Raw genomic sequence first — 21,108 nt, forward strand, 5'->3', positions numbered from 1 at the left:
TTTTCTCCATTTCCTCCTAAGTCCCCCGCTCTCCACCTCCTCCTGAGTCCCCCCCCCTCTCTCTCTGTCTCCATCTCCTCATTAGTCCCTCCCTCTCCCCCCTCCCTCTTTCTCTCGCTCTCTGTCTCCACCTCCTCCTTAGTCCCTCTCTATCTCTGTTTCCACCTCCTCCTTAGTCCCTCCCATCTTGCTCTGCCCTGTCTCCATCTCTCCCTCTCTTTTTCTCTCTCCCTCTCTTTTCCTCCTGCTCTTTTCCTCCCTTTCACTATCTACATGTAATGGAGGCACCCACATTTTGCGATGAATCAGTAGTTATCTGAATGTAGCCTCAAAAAGAGGTTGACAAATTCCGGTAAGGAATCCCTGGCTTCTTGTGAATTTGATAGGCTACATTGTCATGAACGTCGATTCCACTCACAATGTGGCCGCATCACTTATTTAAATAGCAAGTTGTAAAAAGCCAAATTTTGTCTTGTTTTTAAAAAAATTACAGTACTTGTTTCCTAGCACGGCCACAACGATCATGATCGTGGGCATCGTGAGGAAAAATCGGGGGCATCGCGGCCATCACATGCACTAAAAAATCAGGTGCGATGGTCGCGACGCGATGCCCGCGATTTCCCCATAGGGAACAATGTTAAATGCCTCAATTTAGCCGCGATGCCCCCGATTTACCATAGGAAACAATGTTAAATGGGTCAATTTACCCAAATCATCATAGGGAACAATGTTAAATGGGCCATAAACCCCCCAAAACACCCCTGAACAGTGAAATGTCCCCCCAAAAGTATTTTACGCCACCCCACGATCAACGCAAACCCGAAGCGTGGTGAGCGCAGCAAGCCCGCGAGGGGCGGCGGTACGCGTCCTCCGACCTTTTCATACCCCCACTATCCACGTCGGCGTGGAGTTGAGAATAGAATAGTGTGGCAAACGCAGCGAGCCACCGAGCCCGAAGCGTGGCGAGCGGACGCGGATACCTGTGAAGCCCGCGAAGGGACGCGTTTACCTGTGAAGGTATCCGCGTCCCCTCGCGGGGCCTCGCTGCGCTCGCCACGCTTCGGGCTCGTGGCTCGCTGCGCTCGCCACACTATTCTATTCTCAACTACACGCCGACGTGGATAGTGGGGGTATGAAAAGGTCGGAGGACGCGTACCGCCGCCCCTCGCGGGCTCACTGCGCTCGCCACGCTTCGGGTTTGCGTTGATCGTGGGGTGGCGTAAACTACTTTTGGGGGACATTTCACTGTTTTGGGGTGTTTTTGGGGCTTTCTGGCCCATTTACCATTGTTCCCTATGATGATTTGGTGAAATTGAGGCATTTACCATTGTTCCCTATGGGGAATCGCGGGTACATTGAGCCATTTAACATTGTTTCCTATGGGGAAATCGTGGGCATCGCGTCTGGACCATTTAAGCCTTTTTTAGCCGCATACGACGCGACCGACGCGATTTTGACTTTTTTCAATGCATTTCAATGGGAAAATCGGGGGCATTGCGTCGGTCGCGTCGTATACCACTAAAAATGACACCCGATGGCCGCGATTGTGGCCGTGCTAGGAAACAAGTACCAAAATGACATTCTCAGTTTGCAGGCTGCCGCAGAGATTTTCTCTACTGACTCTGTATTTTTGGGGTGCTTTGCAATCTTAGGGAGCTGTGTGTGGATGAAGCTGGAGCGGAGCTCGGGTTACAGGAAGCGGCCATATATCAGAGTGTGTGTGCTCCAGTTCCTGATCTGCAGAAGGTAAACAACGGGCATGAGAGGATGGAGTGTTTGATATCAGTCTCTGTTTGTGTAGCACTGTGTTGGCTGGTAACAGACCAAGCAATGCGTGCAGGTGCTGGACACTGGTACTTGTACTGCCTGTCTGGGCCACTTGTACTGTCTGTCTGGGGCACTTTCTAATGGATTTCTTGCTTCTGCTTATATATACTTATATAGGCACAGGGTGTGGGGGTTTAACTGATAGATCTGAGTTGTCACATGTTGCACTAGCTGATGGTAAGTAATAAATGTACATTGTTTGGTTTTTACATGCATTTCTATTATTCGCTGTGTGTATGCTCGGAAACCCAGCCGCTGAATATTCATTGTCTCATTTTAAAGTGCATTTTATTTTTTTACTCCATATTATCTTATTTCTCAGTTTCTAATAAGTGCCAAAATGGCAAATCGGTCTCACACCGCCTGGTGTGTACCCAGCTTGAGCTTTTGAATTGGTCTTATTTTTTGGGAAGTGCTCCCTCGTGTTTTGGGCGGGTGATGGTGTCCCTTGGCTGGAGGTTCTGTTACTGGATATGTTTTTGGGCAGGGGTGCCACATGCGGGATCCTGCTCTCCCGCTCTCTCATTGAGCCCTTAGCTTATGCCACTCATAGTTCTCCTGCTGTTGTGGGCTTATGCTCTTTGGTCCTATAGAATGTAAGCTTGCGAGCAGGGCCCTCCTACCTCTGTCGGTTTGTATCTACCCAGTTTGTTTAATCACGGTTGTCTCCAATTGTAAAGCGCAACGGAATATGCTGCGCTATATAAGAAACTGTAAGTAAATAAATTGGGCCAGGAGGAGGAGTTGTATGCAGTGATACATTGTTTTGTCTAATATACAACGCTTCATGACGTGGTGTCTGTTTTTTTATTTTTTTTTTATAGTATATCGATTAATTGGGAGAAGTCCCTAGATATCCCTGTCCTGGTTTCCCTTTAAGCTGATCCTTACTATTGAAATTCTTATGTATTTTTTTTTTTTTACTCTCCTCAGTAATATCCGCCCTTCGCTTGGTTATGTTAAGGGGCAGTCCCATGTGGGGCAGCAGCTTCCACTCCTGGTTATAGGTAGAGTTTACCCACCTGTTTCCTTATTCCCCTTACACCAGGCCTGTCCAAACTGTGGCACTCGAGCTGTTGTGAAACTACACATCCCAGCATGCTTTGCCATAGTTTAAGTACTCCCTAATAGCAAAACTGTGGCAAGGCATGATGGGACTTGTAGTTTCACAACAGCTGGAGGGCCATAGTTTGGACATGCCTGCCTTACATGCTCTCTTTGAAACCTCTTTTATCTCATGTCGCTCCATGGAGGGGTATCGGTCATATGGTCGACACTATGAAGGTTGACCACTAAAGGTCGACACATGAAATAGGTCGACATGGCATTAGCTGGACAATCAAAAGGTTGACCTGAGTTTTTTGTGAGTTTTTTTTTTTGTCCCGTAAGTCAACATGGACACTGTGTCAGTGTACCGTGCCACCTTGCATTGGCATGCTTCACTTGCCATGCTTCGGGCACGGTGCCTCTCTGCGCTTGACACACTGTTATATTCCCCCTCAACACCCTAGTGCAGGCATGTCCAAACTAGTGCCCTCCAGCTTTTGCGAAACTACAAGTCCCATCATGCCTTGCCACAGCTTTGCTATTTGGAAATGCTAAAACTATGGCAAGGCATGCTGGGATGTGTAGTTTACCAACAGCTGGAGAGTTGGGGGGAAAAAAGTGAAAAACTCCATGTCAACCTTTTGTCTGCCAGCCTTCCCATTGTCGACCTATGCATGTGTCGACCTAAGCCCTGTCAACCGTTAGTTGACCTAATTTATGTCGACTTTCATAGTGTCGGCCTAGGAACCATATCCCCCAGGGAGAGGGGAGGGCTGGCTCATCTGGGTATGAGGTTATACTATTTAGGTGTTTATTTGCTGCTTCTCTGGGAATTGGTTGTTGACTCTGAGTCTAATTCGATTTGTGTTACAAACCCAATGGCTTATGTATAAATCTGATGTGGCTGCGGCCATTTGGGGGTGGAGAAGTAGTCCCGAGGCCAGGGTCTACCCCTTTCTATTGACATCACATATGTATATCCTCAACACTGGTCTGGTACGGTTCCGCCAGCGAGAGAGAGAGACAAGTGCAGACTCCAAAAGGTAGTCAGAACTGCGGAGAAGATAATCGGGACAGACCTTCCCTCTGTCCAGGACCTGGACCTGTCCAGAACAAAAAAGCGTGCGACAAAGATAGTCAAGGACCAACTACATCCTGGCCATGGCTTGTTTAACCGGCTGCCATCAGGCAGATGCTACAGGGCTATTCCCACCAGGTCCGCAGACAACTAAAAAGTTTCTTTCCTCAAGCGGTTCAGCTGCTGACATGTGAACTCATGAACACCTCACAGTCTAGTCGCGCCATAACCCTTTGCACATAACCTAACACGGTGTCCCCTCGGAATAACTTTCTGTATGACTGTACATGTTCCCCCACCTGTTTATACACTATGCTGTGTACTTGTTACCCACCTGGCTGCTGCACAGCAAACCGAAAACAAATTCTTAGAATACGCAAGTATACCTGGCCAATAAAGCAGATTCTGATATTTTAATAATTTTTCAACTTTTGTCCTAAATGCTTTGTTTCTCTATAAACTTCTGCTTTTTATTTTACTGTTTTATAATTTTCGCGTTCTTGTTTGATTACTTTTTTTGGGTGCTAAATCTGTTCAAAGTCATCAATTTGGTTTCCGGCAAAGAAACATTATTATAATTGTTAATACATTTTTTTTCTATCTCTAAACAGACCGGTGAGGTAACGCAAATGGTAGACCATTCAGTAAGGATGTCCGGCGGTCCAATTTACCATCAATTGCAAACTCTGAGACATGCGCTGTTCTCAAAGTACGTAGAAGAGGTCAGCGCCCTGAGGAAGCAGCATGAAGCTGAGCTGAGTCAGCTGAGGGCGGATCTGACGGAAAAACACGACTGTGAAAACGCCTCTTTAAAGCAGGAGATCGCTCACCTGACCAGCGCCAAGCAAGAAATCCTCAATGGTAGCCTCCAGGAGCCTACGCCGGGTACTCGGGCAGAGGACAAGATTCCTGTGGACTTAAATCAGTTACTGGAGGAACGTTACCATGAGAAAATTGAGGAAGAAGTTGCAAAGGTGAGTCCGTGTTATTTCCTACTGATCGTCCAGTTTCCAGCCGGAACCGTTTCACCTCTTTATACATTGTCCTCCTCTCTCGCTACATTATGCTGGAACAATGTAACCGCCACAACTGTATCGGGTTATAATGCCGGGTATGTAAGTTTGAGGTTGACCCCTCCTGGCTATCCCACTGTTGTGTGAGAACATTTATCAGCACACTGCTAGCCATTGGAAATGTAATTGTTGATTAGAACTCTGGGATAGATGCGAAGTCAGAGTATGACCTGCCCAGAACGGGTTTGCGTCATTCGGTGGACCCAATTTAGGTTGACATGCATTGGGTCAATCACTGAAGGTTGACAGGCCTTAGGTCGACACCGGTCGCAAGGTTAACACAAGCATCAGGTCGACAATGGGACAGTTGACAGTCAAAATGTTGACACTGTCGACATGTGCCGCGTCCCCTCGCATGGCTCGCCATGCTTCTGGCTCGCTGCACTAGGCACACGTCGTATGGTACGGTATGAAATACTGCCTGTCGGCGTAAAAAAAAAGTGAAAAACTCATGTGGACATTTTGAACGTCGACCTTCCCATTGTCAACCGAATGCTTGTGTCAACCTTCCAACCCTGTCGATCTTACCCATGTTGACCTATTTCACATATCGACCTAAGACCTGTCGACCGTCAGTGGTCGACCCAATGCATGTCGACCTTAATAGGGTCAACCTAATGACTGTATCCCCTAGAACAGGCATGTCAAAACTATAGCCCTCCAGCTGTTGTGAAACTACACATCCCAGCATGCCTTGTCTTAGTTTTAGTATTCCCTAATAGCAAAACTGTGGTAATGCATGATGGGAATTGTAGTTTCACAGCAGCTGGAGGGCCATAGTTTGGACATGCCTGCCCTAGAACCAAAGTGAAGATGTTCTGTATCAAACCTTCCAAATAGGACAGACGCAGAAGCTTCCGTACTAACCAATAGGTTTAAAGATTTCATTTTTTTAGAATGTACTTCATAAATAAGATAGATAGAAACCAATTGGTTGCCATGGGTGTTTTCCGCCATTGCCCTCTCTTGAAGACTTTATTACATATCACCATTTTAACTTTGAGCTTCTTTGTTGCAGCTCACAAAAGTCACATAGCCAGGGCCAAGCAACCGTAAACCCCTGACCGGAACGTGCGTCTTCCGCACACACACAGACGTGGGTTTTTTTTTTTTTTTTGTCCCCTGCTGGTGCCCTGTCTGCCGCTCGATCTAGAATGAACACTATGTGGCTGATTCAGCTCAGTTTTTCGATGGTGTGGATCTGCATGTGCGCATATGCAGCCTAGCGAAAAGCCCTGAATCAGGCCCTATATGCTAAAGGACACAGGTTCTCCTCTCCAGTCTCCAAGTACCAATCCGCAGGTCATGATTTGTGGATCTCTCCAATCGGGTGCAGGAAAGGTCTTCTCTCATTATCCCGCCTGCATCCCCAGACTGAAATCAACAAATCATGACCTGTTGCGGACACAGGTAGGTGGAGGTTGGGAATTACTGCTGTAGAACTAGACAAATAAATCACTTTCTGGAATTGTTCTATGCCGATGTAACCCTAGGAGAATATCTATGTTTAGAAAGTATTTGTTCTTTTTTTTTTGTCTGGTTTGCTCTTAGCAAACCAATTGTAGAATAAAAGCGGTCCTTTCTGATTTCTGTCACATAAAATACCCTTATAACAATAACCGGCCATAAAAAAAATTCTCGGGTAGATTTAAAAAACGAAAAAGTCATTTCCGGCGTCACCCTGCGGAGTAAACTCATTTCTGTCATGTTGTGTACCGGGCGTCTGTAATCACCTGAAGCCCAGCTAGTATTGTTTAGAAGATCATTTTTATTCTATTTACTGGGAATTCCTTATATATTTAATCAAACGTTCTCTAGTATCCAGGGGGTGGGGGGGTTGGTGGGGGCAGGCTCTTGTGCTTGCCGGGGCTGTGTACCCGGTTTTATTGTTCTCCTGAGGTCAGGGCCCAGTCATACAGAAACAGGCACTTTTGTCATCAGATCCGGTAGTTGTGTTCCGGCAGCAGATATGACAGGGATGAGTTTACGTTTCATGGGTTACGTTATGCGCTCTTGCTCTGCGTCCACAGGGAGAATACTCTTCTCTCTGAGCTTGATCTGGTAGCATTGATCAGGAGTACAGTATTATGTGTGATGATTAGCATTTCGTGCACCTGTTTATTACCAGTATACTGTATAAGAACTATACTATCCCCAGAGAAAACTGGCTTCTGATTTCCCCGGGTTGTTCTATAGAAGATCTACATACAATATGTACAGTAAGTTGACAGGTGTAAAAGGTCAACAGATACAAAAGGTCAACAGTGGGTAAGGTTAATAGGAACAAAAGGCCGACACACCATGGTGGACGCAAAAAGTTTTCCCATTTTTATGGGTCAATTTAATGTTTGTTCATATGTGACCACCATAAGTAAAAAATGTATCCCCTCTCCGGCTTGCTTCATTCGCCATGCTTCAGGCAAAGGGCCACACCCTATTTTTGAGACTGGGCCTGTGAGAATGTGGCCACGGCTGGGGTAGATCTGGGGGGGAGGGGTTTATTGGGGCTCAATTTTGCTTTTTAAAATGTTGGGAGGTTTGTTGATGCTCCTTGTAAGCCCTCTTCTAAAGGTCCCATATATGACTACTCCTTTGTCTTCATTTACCCTCCACTACCGATCCATTGTGGCTCTGACTGTACAGTCCGACCATAAGCTTGTGTCCACCTTTTGGCAGTATTGACCTAAGATATGTTGACCCTAGGTGTTGTCCTAATCGCCGTCGACCATTAGTGGTCAATCTAGTTCCTGTCGACCTAGACATGGTCTAGCATCTATACTGTAACCATAGAGAAGGGCCTAGTGCTGTCCTTTTGCACCGTAATGTAGAGTATTGTTACTTTTCTGCTCTCTTTTGCTATGAACTGTCCTCTACTGGGTTAGCGTAATATTAAAGTTGAACTCATTTAATCATTAATCCGTCTGTCATATAAATGAGTAATCGCCAGACTTTGGTTTGTAAATGTACTGTAATCCATGTCATATAAATTAATACATTTCAGACTTTGCTTTTTAAATGCACCGTCATTCTTTGTATTATTAAACAGAGCACTGAGTCTAGAACTTTGCAGTCAGCAAAGGGCCTCCGGCTCTGGGGATACGGTTGTATTGTCGACAATCAACAGGGTTCTAGGTCGACATGGATGAAGGTCGACAGGTGTCTAGGTCGACATGGGACAATGTCGACATGGTTTAGGTTGACAAATGCATTAGGTCGACATGGGTTAGGTCAACAGGTTGCGAGGACGACATGGGCTTTTTCACTGTTTTTGGAGCCGACATGTGCTGACAGGCGGTGTTTCATGCCCTACCATCCACTAGGGCGTGGAGTAAGAATAAAATTGCGTGCCGAGTGCAGTGAGGCACCGTGCCCGAAGCATGGCGAGCGATGTGAGGGGCCGCAGTTGACTTCCAATTGTGTCCATGTCGACATTCGGGTCAAAAAACAGTGAAAAAAACCCATGTCGACCTCGCGACCTGTCGACCCAAACGCATTTGTGGACCTAAAACCATGTCGACCTTGTCCCCTGTCGACCTTCACCCACGTCGACCTAGATCCCTGTCGACCTAAGTCAGGTTGACAATACCATCCGCACCCCCGGCTTTGTGCCGGGCTGTTCGCAAAGTGCCTTTGGTTCCGTGCTGCGCAGTTTGCAAAGGGCCTCCGGACACGTGTGTGCAGTCCACAAAGGGCCTCCGGCTCTGTGCTGCATGGTTCGCATAAGCCTCCAGACACGTCTGATGCAGTCTGCAACGGGCCTCTAAACTCATGCTGTGCAGTCCTCAAAGGGCCTCTGAACCAGTGTCGAGCAGTCCTCAAAGGACCTCCAGATCCATGTCCATACAATCTATAAACAGAAACCACATAAAGAGGGGTATTCAATCCCCGTTCACTACTGTCAATAAGTCCCGATAGTCGTAAACGGGGTCCGTTTTTCATCCCGCACGCCTGTTTATCTGCGAAAAGGGGGCGTGTCTGCAAAAATGCCTGTGGTTTGTCGAGATACGGCCGTGATCTCTACAATCCACGCCTGTTCTCGGCAAAACAGCTTTTAAAGTCGGGTCCAAGATGTCTCTTCAATGCTCTCGGGAAAGACCCCCCCTCCTGCCTACAATACACATACAAGCCTACAGTTTCCAGATTATGGCACAAAAAGCCCTCTTATATGAAATGATTCAAATGTAAATATTACTGGCTTGAACGGTTTATTAAGAATCCATCCATTGTCCAAGTCATGCTTCTATTGTAATACTCTTCCTCTTTTGTGTTTTAACGTTTCATAATGCAAGGTTTGTGCAGGTTGTGAATAACCCCATTACATGTACATGCTACTACTGTGGACCCTCTCTCTTTATCTCCTCACCTTCCTGTGCTCAGTTTGGCTGTTAACCCTCTGTTTCCCTTTTCTGCATCAGGTTATTGTTGATATGACCATAGCATTCGCCCAGCAGACAGAGCTGACACGGCTGTCCTCCCAGAAGCCTGTAGACTTAGCAGGGAAGCAGGACTGTCCCCACAGTGAGCTCCATGATATTGATGTCACTGACCAGGATGGACAGAAGCCGTCTGACGGACAGAGGCCAGGCTCGCAGTCCCCGGAATGGAAGCTTCAGGGGGATATCCAATTAAAGGAAATGCCCGATGGTGCCGTGCAAGAGGTGGATTTAATTATTGTACAGTCCTCAATTACAGCTTCTAACACAAAAGAGGTGACCGCAGATGGACGTGATACAGACCATGGAATAGAGCCACCTTCCAAGGACAAAACCGTGGTCCTTAAAGAAGAGGTAAGTCCCTAATCATCTGTACTGGTGCAGGGAATGTGTTTGTACATCTGATCGTTACCATGGACTGTGTCTCTCTATAGCACAGGTTCTCAAAGTCAGTCCTTAGGACCCCACACAGTGCATGTTTTGTAGATCTCCTCACAGAATCAGGTGAAATAATTAGCTCCACCTGTGGATCTGTTTTTAAAATGTGTCAGTCAGTAATGAGTGCACCTGTTGGATGACCCGGTTAACGTGATCTGTGTGGGGTCCTGAGGACTGAGTTTGAGAACCACTGCTCTATAGTTATGGAGCTGTAGATAAATGAATACACCGGTATACAGGGCAGTAGCGGGCTTCGGGCAACATGGTCATTTTCCAGTTGGGCCGCTCACGGCTACGCATGCTACACCTGGATATCATGGGGTCTTGTTTGATGGACGTATAGATGCGCCTACATGATTCGATGTAAAGACATTTGTTATTCGGTCATAGGTTGTGACAATTTGTTAAACAATCAGCACATTGTACTGTGCGGGTTCTGGGAAAACAAGTTTGAATTGTGTCGGAAAAGTGTCTTGTTTGGAAAGTCAAATATTTGTTCAGGTAATGAGAATCAGTCCGGAAGGATCTCTCAGTCCGTCAGGAGAGGGGCTGCGGTGTGCTGTGTTGCTGTAAGTCGCACATGCTGTTCACTAGATTGGGGTTTAGTTATTGTTTTAGCAATTGTGCAGATAGGGGTTTATATTATGTTGTCAGTTTTGGGCTTGCTTTGTCTTTTTTGATTAAAACGTGTAGGTTATTCCTTGCAGGGTGAACTCTTTTGGGTTCCTACGCTGTATATTTGTTCTATATGGATTGTTGGGTTCCTACTCTGTACAGTATATCTGCTATATATGGATTGTTGGGTTCCTATGCTGTAGATCTGCTATATATGGATTGTTGGGTTCCTACTCTGTACAGTATATCTTCTATATATGGATTGTTGGGTTCCTATGATGTAGATCTGCTATATATGGCTTGTTGGGTTCCTGTGCTGTATATCTCCTATATATGGATTGTTGGGTTCCTACTCTGTACAGTATATCTGCTATATATGGATTGTTGGGTTCCTGTGCTGTATATCTGCTATATATGGATTGTTGGGTTCCTGTGCTGTATATCTGCTATATATGGATTGTTGGGTTCCTGTGCTGTATATCTCCTATATATGGATTGTTGGGTTCCTATGCTGTAGATCTGCTATATATGGATTGTTGGGTTCCTGTGCTGTATATCTCCTATATATGGATTGTTGGGTTCCTGTGCTGTATATCTGCTATATATGGAGTGTTGGGTTCCTGTGCTGTATATCTCCTATATATGGATTGTTGGGTTCCTGTGCTGTATATCTCCTATATATGGATTGTTGGGTTCCTGTGCTGTATATCTCCTATATATGGATTGTTGGGTTCCTGTGCTGTATATCTGCTATATATGGAGTGTTGGGTTCCTACGCTGTACAGTATATCTGCTATATATGGCTTGTTGGGTTCCTATGCTGTAGATCTGCTATATATGGCTTGTTGGGTTCCTGTGCTGTATATCTGCTATATATGGAGTGTTGGGTTCCTACGCTGTACAGTATATCTGCTATATATGGAGTGTTGGGTTCCTATGCTGTAGATCTGCTATATATGGCTTGTTGGGTTCCTGTGCTGTATATCTGCTATATATGGAGTGTTGGGTTCCTACGCTGTATATCTGCTATATATGGATTGTTGCGTTCCTGTGCTGTATATCTGCTATATATGGATTGTTGGGTTCCTGTGCTGTATATCTGCTATATATGGATTGTTGGGTTCCTGTGCTGTATATCTGCTATATATGGATTGTTGGGTTCCTGTGCTGTATATCTGCTATATATGGATTGTTGGGTTCCTGTGCTGTATATCTGCTATATATGGATTGTTGGGTTCCTGTGCTGTATATCTGCTATATATGGATTGTTGGGCTCCAGTGCTGTATATCTGCTATACAGCATAGGAACCCAACAATCCATATATAGGAGATATACAGCACAGGAGCCCAACAATCCATATATAGGAGATATACATATAAATCTCTTATATATTTGGCTACATCTGTCACTCAAAGTGTGCCTGAAGCTGTAACGCTGGGTGGAGCCTCTGACTCACATGACTGACTCCCACGACAGAGAACCAGCCCAGTGAGCCCACAGTGCCAGACTGCCAGGGTCACCCCCCCAATTCGCGGCGACTCCCGCGATTTGCGGCCCCACCCCATGACACACCCCCTCCTGCGATTCGTGGCACCCCGCGACCCCCCCTCCCACGATGTGCCAACCCCCTAGGCCCCCCCTTCCTCGCGGTACCCCCCCACCCCCCGCGACCCCCCCTACCGCGATTCTCCCCCCCTGTCATTGCGGCAACCCCCCGCCCCTGCGACCCACCCTCCCACGATTCACTGCAACCCCCCGCGTCCCCCCCTCCCACGATTCGCGGCACCCACACCCCCCCGCGACCCCCCCTCCCGCAATTCACGGCATCCACCCACGACCCCTCCTCCCGTGATTCGCGGACACATCTCACCTCCCCCCACCCCCGCTCGCGATTCACGGAAACCCCAGGATTAAATGGCACATGCAAAACACTGACACGGCTATGGTCGACAATGAAAAAGGTTGACATGAGTTTTTGAAGATTTATTTTTCTTTTTTTAATGTTTTCATATTCATTCTCATGTGTCGACATGGACACCAATGAAGTGCCACACTTATGTCAACATTTACATGTGTTGACCTTTCTGTGTTGATTTTTTCTTGTAGCAATTTTTTTACAGTGACAAATATGTGCACGTCAACCTACACATCATCAACCAATTCTTTGTATAATATATAACACCTGTTCTGTTTTACTGTAGGTGTTTTAAGTCAGATCTTTTACTGCTACTATTACTGTTTATGTAAATGAATTCTGAATGACAGCAACATCCTACCATCCTTCTACAAGAATATATAACCAACTAGGTGATTTATCGCGCCCCGTGCCACCCCCCTCCCGCAATTCACGGACCCCCCGCGCACCCCCCCCCCTTCCACGATTCACGCCCCCTCCCACGATTCACGTCACCCTCCGCACACACCCCCCTCCCGCAATTCACGCCCCCTCCCACGCTTTGCGGACCCCCGCCCTCTCCCGCGATCCGCGGACACCTGCGCCCCCTCCCTCCCTTGATTCAAGGCACCCCCCACGCCCCTCCCACAATTCACGGCACCCCTAAGCCCCTCTTTAGTCCCCCGTATACTCACACACCCCTATCACTACCCAGCTTCCTGCTCTCCTGAACTGTAACTTCCACCACTGGGGAGTCGCTGACGCTGTTTTGCCCACATGCCCCTATCATGCCTCATAGCCCAGCCTCCTGCTCTCATGTACCCTAACTCCCCACCCAGTAGGAGGAGACACTGACTCAGGGCCACCATCCTGTACTCCTGTACTGCCACACTGGACCCTCACCCACTGGCAGAAGCTGCACAGTATCTCTCACCCTCCTCTTTAGTCCCCCTTATGTCCACACACCCCTATCACTACCCAGCCTCCTGTTTCCTGTGTCGTGACCTCCGCCAGTGGGGAGCCGCTGACTCAAAAACACCCTACTATACTATTGCACACACACACACCTAAACAACATGCACACACAGCCCCCCCCCTCACACCCACAAATGTCACTGTACCATCCACACTATCAATGTACATCTTACTCTGTAACCGCTTTTTAATTAAACAAAACAATACACACCCCCTTCCACATCATATGCTCTCTATTTAACACATTGGTACTCTTTACTTAGAAGGGCGCCCACGATTTTGATCGTGGGCATCGTTAGTAAAAAATCTCGGGCATCTAGGGCATTGAATGCACTAAAAAATCGGGTGCGATCAACCGACGAGATGCCCGAGATTTCCCATAGGGAACAATGTTAAATGTCTCAATTGACCCGATTTTCCTGTTCAATGCCTCAATTGACCCGATTTTTCCATATGAAACAATGTTAAATGGGCCACAGAGGCCAAATAGGCACCCTGAAGTGTATAATGGCCACCCGAATTGTTAACGCCACCCCACGATCAACGTCAACCCGATGCGTGGCGAGCGCAGCGGTACGCGTCCTACGACCTTTTCATACCCCCACTATCCACGTCGGCGTGGAGTTGAGAATAGAAAGTGTGGCGAGCGCAGCGAGCCACCGAGCCCGAAGCGTGGCGAGCGTACGCGGACAGCTGTGAAGCCCGCGAGGGGACGCGGATACCTGTGAAGGTATCCGCGTCCCCTCGCGGGGCTCGCTGCGCTCGACACGCTTCGGGCTCGGTGGCTCGCTGCGCTCGCCACACTTTCTATTCTCAACTCCACGCCGACGTGGATAGTGGGGGTATGAAAAGGTCGTAGGACGCGTACCGCCGCCCCTCGCGGGCTCGCTGCGCTCGCCACGCTTCGGGTTGACGTTGATCGTGGGGTGGCGTTAACAATTCGGGTGGCCATTATTCACTTCAGGGTGCCTATTTGGCCTCTGTGGCCCATTTAACATTGTTTCCTATGGAAAAATTGGGTCAATTGAGGCATTGAACAGGAACATTTGAGACATTTAACATTGTTCCCTATGGGAAATCTCGGGCATCTCGTCTGTCGCATCGCACCTGATTTTTTAGTGCATTCAATGCCCGAGATGGGCGCCCTTCTAAGTAAAGAGTACCAACACATTTCACCTATAACTCAAGTTGCAATACAGGCCATCTTTCATACAATTCTAACTATCTTTCTCATATACAAATGTTCACAAATTAAGGGGTGCAGCCCCTTACGACGGTGTGAAGAGCGCCCGTAGGGCGCGATGAATCACCTAGTATATATATATATATTATACTAGGTGATTCTTCGTGCCCTACGGGCGCTGTTCACACCGTCGTAAGGGACTCCGCCCCCTTAACCTGTGAATGCCTTTATTGCGTGAAATATGGTTTGTGCGGGAAGGGCAGGTATGGTATTTTCCCAGGTGGATGTGGGGGTGCTGTGGGTAGTGGAGTGGTGGGTGGGTGAGGGTCAGGGGCGAGGATGCCGTGGGTGGAGGATGTTGATTGGGTGTGGTGTGGGTTGGTGGTGTGCACTGGTTGAGTGAAGGGCAGTTGCGGGGTTGCTGTGGGTACGGGACCGATGGTGGTGTGGTGGGGGAGGTATGGGTGTGTATGGGTACTGCAGGTGGGTGATGGACGGGTGCAGTGTCAGTGGGCATGCTGGGGTTATTAGTGGCTGTCAGAATATGGCTGGAACTCATAGTAGTTGTCAATGGGCATGCTGGAGCTTGTTGTGGCTAGCAGTGGGAATGCTGGGGGTTGTAGTGGTTGGCATTGGGCACATTAAGGCTTGTAGTGGCTATCAGTGGGCATGGACTGTATGTAACGTGTGCAGTGACAGGATGTGAGGAGGGGAATGAAGGCAGCAGGAAGCCACAGACTCAAGTTATATAGTGGAAGAAGCAGTGGCCCCAGCAGCACAGAGTATATCAGGAGTCGAGTTGTGTGTTAGTAAGAGGGCAGAGCTGCATGTGACCGGGTCAGTTCCACAACATTGGTAGGAAAATGGAGACGAACAACAGACCCAGAGTTATAGAGGGGAATAAGCAGAGTCCACAGTGGCACAAGTAGTGGTGTAAGGTATGTTCAGCCTGATGAAAGAGAACCCCTTCTATATAAATGGACATCCTAGAGGAACACGAGATGCCTATTACTATGGATAGAATATGAGAGGTCTGCGAGTGACATGTGGTGGGTATTAATTGAATCCGTCCACTTCCTGCAGGACTATAACCAAATGGTTGCTATGGGTGCAGAAAGCGCCAAATTCAAGCAGATGTATGAAGAGCGAGTGGCGGAGATGTCGCAGGAGCTGGTGAGGCAGGAGCAGGAGTACCAGCAAGCGACGGAGGCCCTGAGGCTGGCTCACACGGCCCAGCTGGAGAGACAGATGTACGACCAGGAACAGCTCCTCGCAGATCTGCACCAGCTCAGGACACAAATAGCAGAGGTGAGGTGATGGGTTCCGCTGTCATAGGAACAGGCTTATCCAGAATAACACAGGATTTGCATCACACTGTAGGGATGCGGTTAATTTCCCGGCGGTCGGGATCCCGGCGGTCGGAATCCCGACACTGGAATCCCGACCGCCGAAATCCCGAAACTTTCTCCCTCCGTGGGTGTCCACGAAACCCATAGAGGGAGAATAAAATAGCGTGCCGAGCGTAGCGAGGCACCGGGCCCGCTGCGTGGCGAGCGCAGCGAGCCCGCAAGGGGGGGCGATCCATGTCCCCCCCTTGTCGGGATTTCGGCGGTCGGGATTCCAGTGTCGGGATTCCGACCGCCGGGATCCCGACCGCCGGGAAATCATATCGGATCCACACTGTAATCACAAACAATGTTGCCCTATGTTAGCCAAATGTGTAGCCGTAGATACCTTTGTGCAGCTAACAGAAATAGTGACCTTTATGGCTAACCAGAAATACTGGCAGAGACCGTGTATAGAAAGGCAAAAGCTGGCGTTACAGCAATGGGCAGGGAGTGACTTATAACGGACTCATGAAAAGCCCATCAACATGACGGCTTCTGCAGTGTACTTTTCACATTGAGCTGTGACAGTTTTTTGACCACCGTACCCCCCCCCCCCCCCCAGACCTTATCTTTTCCTACTTCCAATAGCAAGTTTGAAACCGATCAGTGTCCCTGCAAAAATTGCTTTCACTTTCTGTTATGACATCTTTTTAGCACACAAAGTAGTAATTTGATCTGTCGAGTGGCCTCCAGTGCACAGTCCTCTGGATCTCACACAGTGCATGTTGTCCAGGTCTCCTCACAGAATCACAAGTGAAATAATTAGCTCCACCTGTGGATCTTTTAAAATGTATCAGTGAGTAACACCTGTGCACCCGGGAAATGTGAACTTTGTGGGGTCCTGAGGACCGAGTGTGTGTGTGTGTGTGTATATATGTGTGTGTGTGTGTATATATATGTATATATATATATATATATATATATATATATATATATATATAAAACTAGGTGATTCAACGCGCCCTACGGGCGCTCTTCACACCGTCGTAAGGGGCTGCGCCCCCTTAATTTGTGAACATTTGTATATGAGAAATATGGTTAGAATTGTATGAAAGATGCCCTGTATTGCAACTTGGGTGTCCGCAAATTGCGGGAGGAGGGGTCTCGGGGGATGCCGCAAATTGCGGGAGGGGGCGACGCGGGGGATGCCGCGAATTGTGGGAGGGGGGGTGTGGGGGTGGTTGCTGTGAATTGTGGGAGGGGAGGGGTTGCAGAGAATCTCTGGAGGGGGGTGGGTTGCCGCAAATCGTGGGAGGGGGGGTCGCGGTGGGTTTGCCGCGATTTACGGGAGGGGGGGTCACGGGGTGGGGTGCCGAGGGTCGCAGGGGGGGAGGGGGTGTGTGCCGTGAATCGCGCGCGGGGGGGGGGGGGGGGGTTGTGATGCGACTCGCCACAAGAAAAAATCAACACAGAAAGGTCAACACATGTAAATGTTGACATAAGTGTGGCACATCATTGGTGTCCATGTCGACACATGACAATGAATATGAAAACATTTAAAAAATGAAAAATAAATCTTCAAATGTCAACCTTTTTCATTGTCAACCATAGCCATGTCAGTGTTTTGCATGTGCCATTTAATCCTGGGGCTGCTGCGAATTCTGGGGGGGGGGTGTGGGGGGTGTGTGTGTGTGTGCCGCGAATCGCGGTAAGGGGGGTGCCGCGAATCGCGGGAGTGGGGGTCGCAGGGTGGAGGGGGGGGGGTGCTGTGAATCGCGGGAGTGGGGGTTGCGGGGGGGGGGGGGGGGGTGATGCGAATCGCCACAAGAAAAAAATCAACACAGAAAGGTCAACACATGTAAATGTTGACATAAGTGTGGCACTTCATTGGTATCCATGACGACACATGAGAATGAATATGAAAACATTAAAAAAATGGGTACTCTTTACCTAGAAGGGCGCCCATCGCGGGCATCGCATGTACCAAAAAATCGCATGCGATGCGACCGACGCGATTACCGCGATTTCCCATAGGGAACAATGTTAAATGTCCCAATTGACCCGATTTTCCATAGGGAACAATGTTAAAAGGCCCACAGAGGCCAAATAGGCACCCTGAAGTGTGAAATGGCCCCCCCAATTGTTAACGCCACACCACGATCAACGTCAACCCGAAGCGTGGCGAGCGCAGTGGTACGCGTCCTCCGACCTTTTTATACCCCCACTATCCATGTCGGCGTGGAGTTGAGAACAGAAAGTGTGGCGAGCGCAGCGAGCCCGAAGCGTGGCGAGCGCAGCGTATACCTGTGAAGCCCGCGAGGGGACGCGTATACCTGTGAAGGTGTCCGCGTCCCCTCGCGGGGCTCGCCACGCTTCGGGCTCGGTGGCTTGCTGCGCTCGCCACACTTTCTATTCTCAACTCCACGCCGACGTGGATAGTGGGGGTATGAAAAGTTCGCAGGACGCGTACCGCCGCCACGCTTCGGGTTGACGTTGATCGTGGGGTGGCGTTAACAATTGGGGGGGCCATTTCACACTTCAGGGTGCCTATTTGGCCTCTGTGGGCCATTTAACATTGTTCCCTATGGAAAATCGGGTCAATTGGGACATTTAACATTGTTCCCTATGGGTAATCGCGTCGGTCGCATCGCATGCGATTTTTTTGCTCGCATGCGATGCGACCGACGCGATTTTTTTTTACCTTACGATGCCCACGATCAAAATCGTGGGCGCCCTTCTAGGTAAAGAGTACCAAAAAATGAAAAATATATCTTCAAAACCTCATGTCAACCTTTTTCATTGTCGACCATAGCCATGTCAGTGTTTTGCATGTGCCATTTAATCCTGGGGCTGCCGTGAATTGCGGTGGGTGGGGGGGGGGGGTGCCGCAAATTGCGGGAGGGGGGGTCGCGGGGGGTGGGTGCAGCCAATCGCGGGAGGGCGGGGTTCGCGGGGGTTCCGGTGGGGGGTTGCCGCGAATTGTGGGAGGGGGGGTGCCGGGGGGTGCGGCGAAACGTGGGAGGGGGCGTTGCGCGGGGGGAATGTGACGCGAATCGCCACATGAAAAAATCAACACCGAAAGGTCAACACATGCAAATGTTGACATAAGTGTGGCACTTCATTGGTGTCCATGTCGACACATGACAATGAATATGAAAACATAAAAAAAATGAAAAATAAATCTTCAAAAACTCATGTCAACCTTTTTCATTGTCGACCATAGCCATGTCAGTGTTTTGCATGTGCCATTTAATCCTGGGGCTGCTGCGAATTCCAGGGGGGTGCCGCGAATTGCTGAAGGGGGGTCGCGTTGGAGGTGGGACGGGCAGCAGGCCCGTCCGATGTGCATGGGGGCCGCTCATTGGACCCGAGGGGACATCAAACACATTTGATTTGGGACCATTTTTTGGCTTAATGTATTGGGATTGGGTTCAATCGGCCCAAATCGGACTAGTGCATGTGCACCTTAACCACAATACACAAATAATCCCCAAAAAATAATTTATCAATGCATTTAAGCTTGCAGCCCATCGCTAAGGGACCCCATTTCACTGCAAGTCCTACACTAACAACCAGTCTTTTAAAGAAGCTGGCGACTGCTGGCACATTATAGCTAGACTGACCATGTGCTTGTTTCCTGGTTTAAAGCCCATCTGCCAAACAACTTATGGCTTTTAAAGATGAGACATTCACCAACACAACTCCTGAATTAGCACTAAGGGGGCAGCAGTCACAGGTTTAGGATAAATGGTTGTAGCTGGGGTGCAGGAGAAAGCTACGATCACAGGATGGTTTGGTGATGTATGGTGTAATGATATTGCATTTCACTGATTAATGATGGACAGGCTGTCATGCATGTGGACAGATGGAGCAGTCATACGCGTGACAGTCACAGTATTCTAATGGGACAGTGCATCTCGGCTGTCCCTAGCCTGCCTGCGTCCTTGATTCCGCATTGTTGTATTATACACGCTGGGTAATGATAGCTGTATGCTTTTATGTGACTTCATCGTAATTGACACTCAGTGGCTGATTCTGGTTCACTTGCAAAAGCAAATTCACTCTCTAACGGACAAAACCAGGTGCACTGCAGGTGGGGCAGATGTAACCTGTGCAGAGAGAGTTAGATTTGGGTGAGTTATTTTGTTTCTGTGCAGGGTAAATACTGGCTGCTAGATTTTTACACTGCAATATAGATATCAGTTTGAAGTACAAACCCCACTAAAATCTAACTCTCTCTGCACATGTTACATCTGCCCCACCTGCAGCGCACATGGTTTTGTCCGTTAGCGAGTGAATCTGCTTTTGCAAGTGAACCAGAATCAGGCCCTTGGTACATAGCATTAAGTGGACAGATCAGTATGTCCCGGGGGCCTGATTCAGCTGCTAGGCATTGCTTCTATCTATAGGCTGATTCGGTCAGTGAATCCTAATATCCAACCCATTATCTTTTCCTTTAACACTCTCCAAATATAAATAATATGTAGACGTTTCAGCTTTCCTGTAACTGTGGAAACGATCTATTATGTAGCAAGGAAGTGAAATGAGTATAATTTGTTCAGAATGCATCAGCGATCAGCGGAAATCAGGTCACGGAGAGAGAGAAGATATTGCTGGAGGAGCTGGAGACCCTAAAACAGACCTGCGCACAAGCCTCTGGCCGGACGCCTGTCACCACTGTGCAGGACAGCAGCGCTCAGACGCAGGTAGGATCATGTCTGGATGCTGAGTGCTTGGCTTTTGCTTGTACACTGTTTATTTTTCCTTTCCAGTATCAAGTTCTAGCTCTTGTGTTCTGATAGCAGTGGGAGAGGGTGGAGTTACAGGGTTGATATGACAGATTGGCTCCCATCTATGGTTACCGTAGTGTTGTGGGGAGTTGTCTGGCTGTGGGATCACAGCAATGTCACTTCCCTGCATGCTAATGACACGTTTTATGTTTAGGTGAATGCTGATTTGTTTTAAGTTTTTTTTAAGTTGCCTTTAGAAAGGAAAGCAGGTGACCGGCTTTATGTCTGACTCTTTGTGCTGACTGCGGCATGACAGGCTTCCTGTCTCTTTTCTCCTACTTACCTTTGCAAAAACTCAACCAGGATGGACCTGAGACTCAGCCGGAGAGGGAGGAGTGTGCGCAAGACGATGGAGACGGGAAGGCGGAGGACAAGGAGATCCCTTCAAGTGACCCCAGCAGTGAGAGGTATGCTGTGTGAGTGCCC

The 21,108-nt window shown here is 48.4% G+C and overlaps 1 protein-coding gene across 1 annotated transcript in view; it reads left to right on the plus strand.

Annotated features, from left to right (window-relative positions):
- Positions 1-21,108, plus strand: part of AKAP9 (A-kinase anchoring protein 9) — a 229,317-nt gene that overhangs the window by 68,090 nt on the left and 140,119 nt on the right. Inside the window, exons 16-22 of the mRNA XM_083145245.1 lie at positions 327-352; positions 1,653-1,746; positions 4,564-4,926; positions 9,441-9,812; positions 15,648-15,872; positions 20,455-20,598; positions 20,986-21,089. Of these exons, the coding sequence (XP_083001371.1) occupies positions 327-352; positions 1,653-1,746; positions 4,564-4,926; positions 9,441-9,812; positions 15,648-15,872; positions 20,455-20,598; positions 20,986-21,089 (1,328 nt within the window). The remainder of the gene's footprint in view (positions 1-326; positions 353-1,652; positions 1,747-4,563; positions 4,927-9,440; positions 9,813-15,647; positions 15,873-20,454; positions 20,599-20,985; positions 21,090-21,108) is intronic.

The sequence above is a fragment of the Crinia signifera genome, chromosome 5 (genome assembly GCF_055691185.1).
Source record: "Crinia signifera chromosome 5, ASM5569118v1, whole genome shotgun sequence".
Taxonomy (NCBI): Eukaryota; Metazoa; Chordata; class Amphibia; order Anura; family Myobatrachidae; genus Crinia; species Crinia signifera.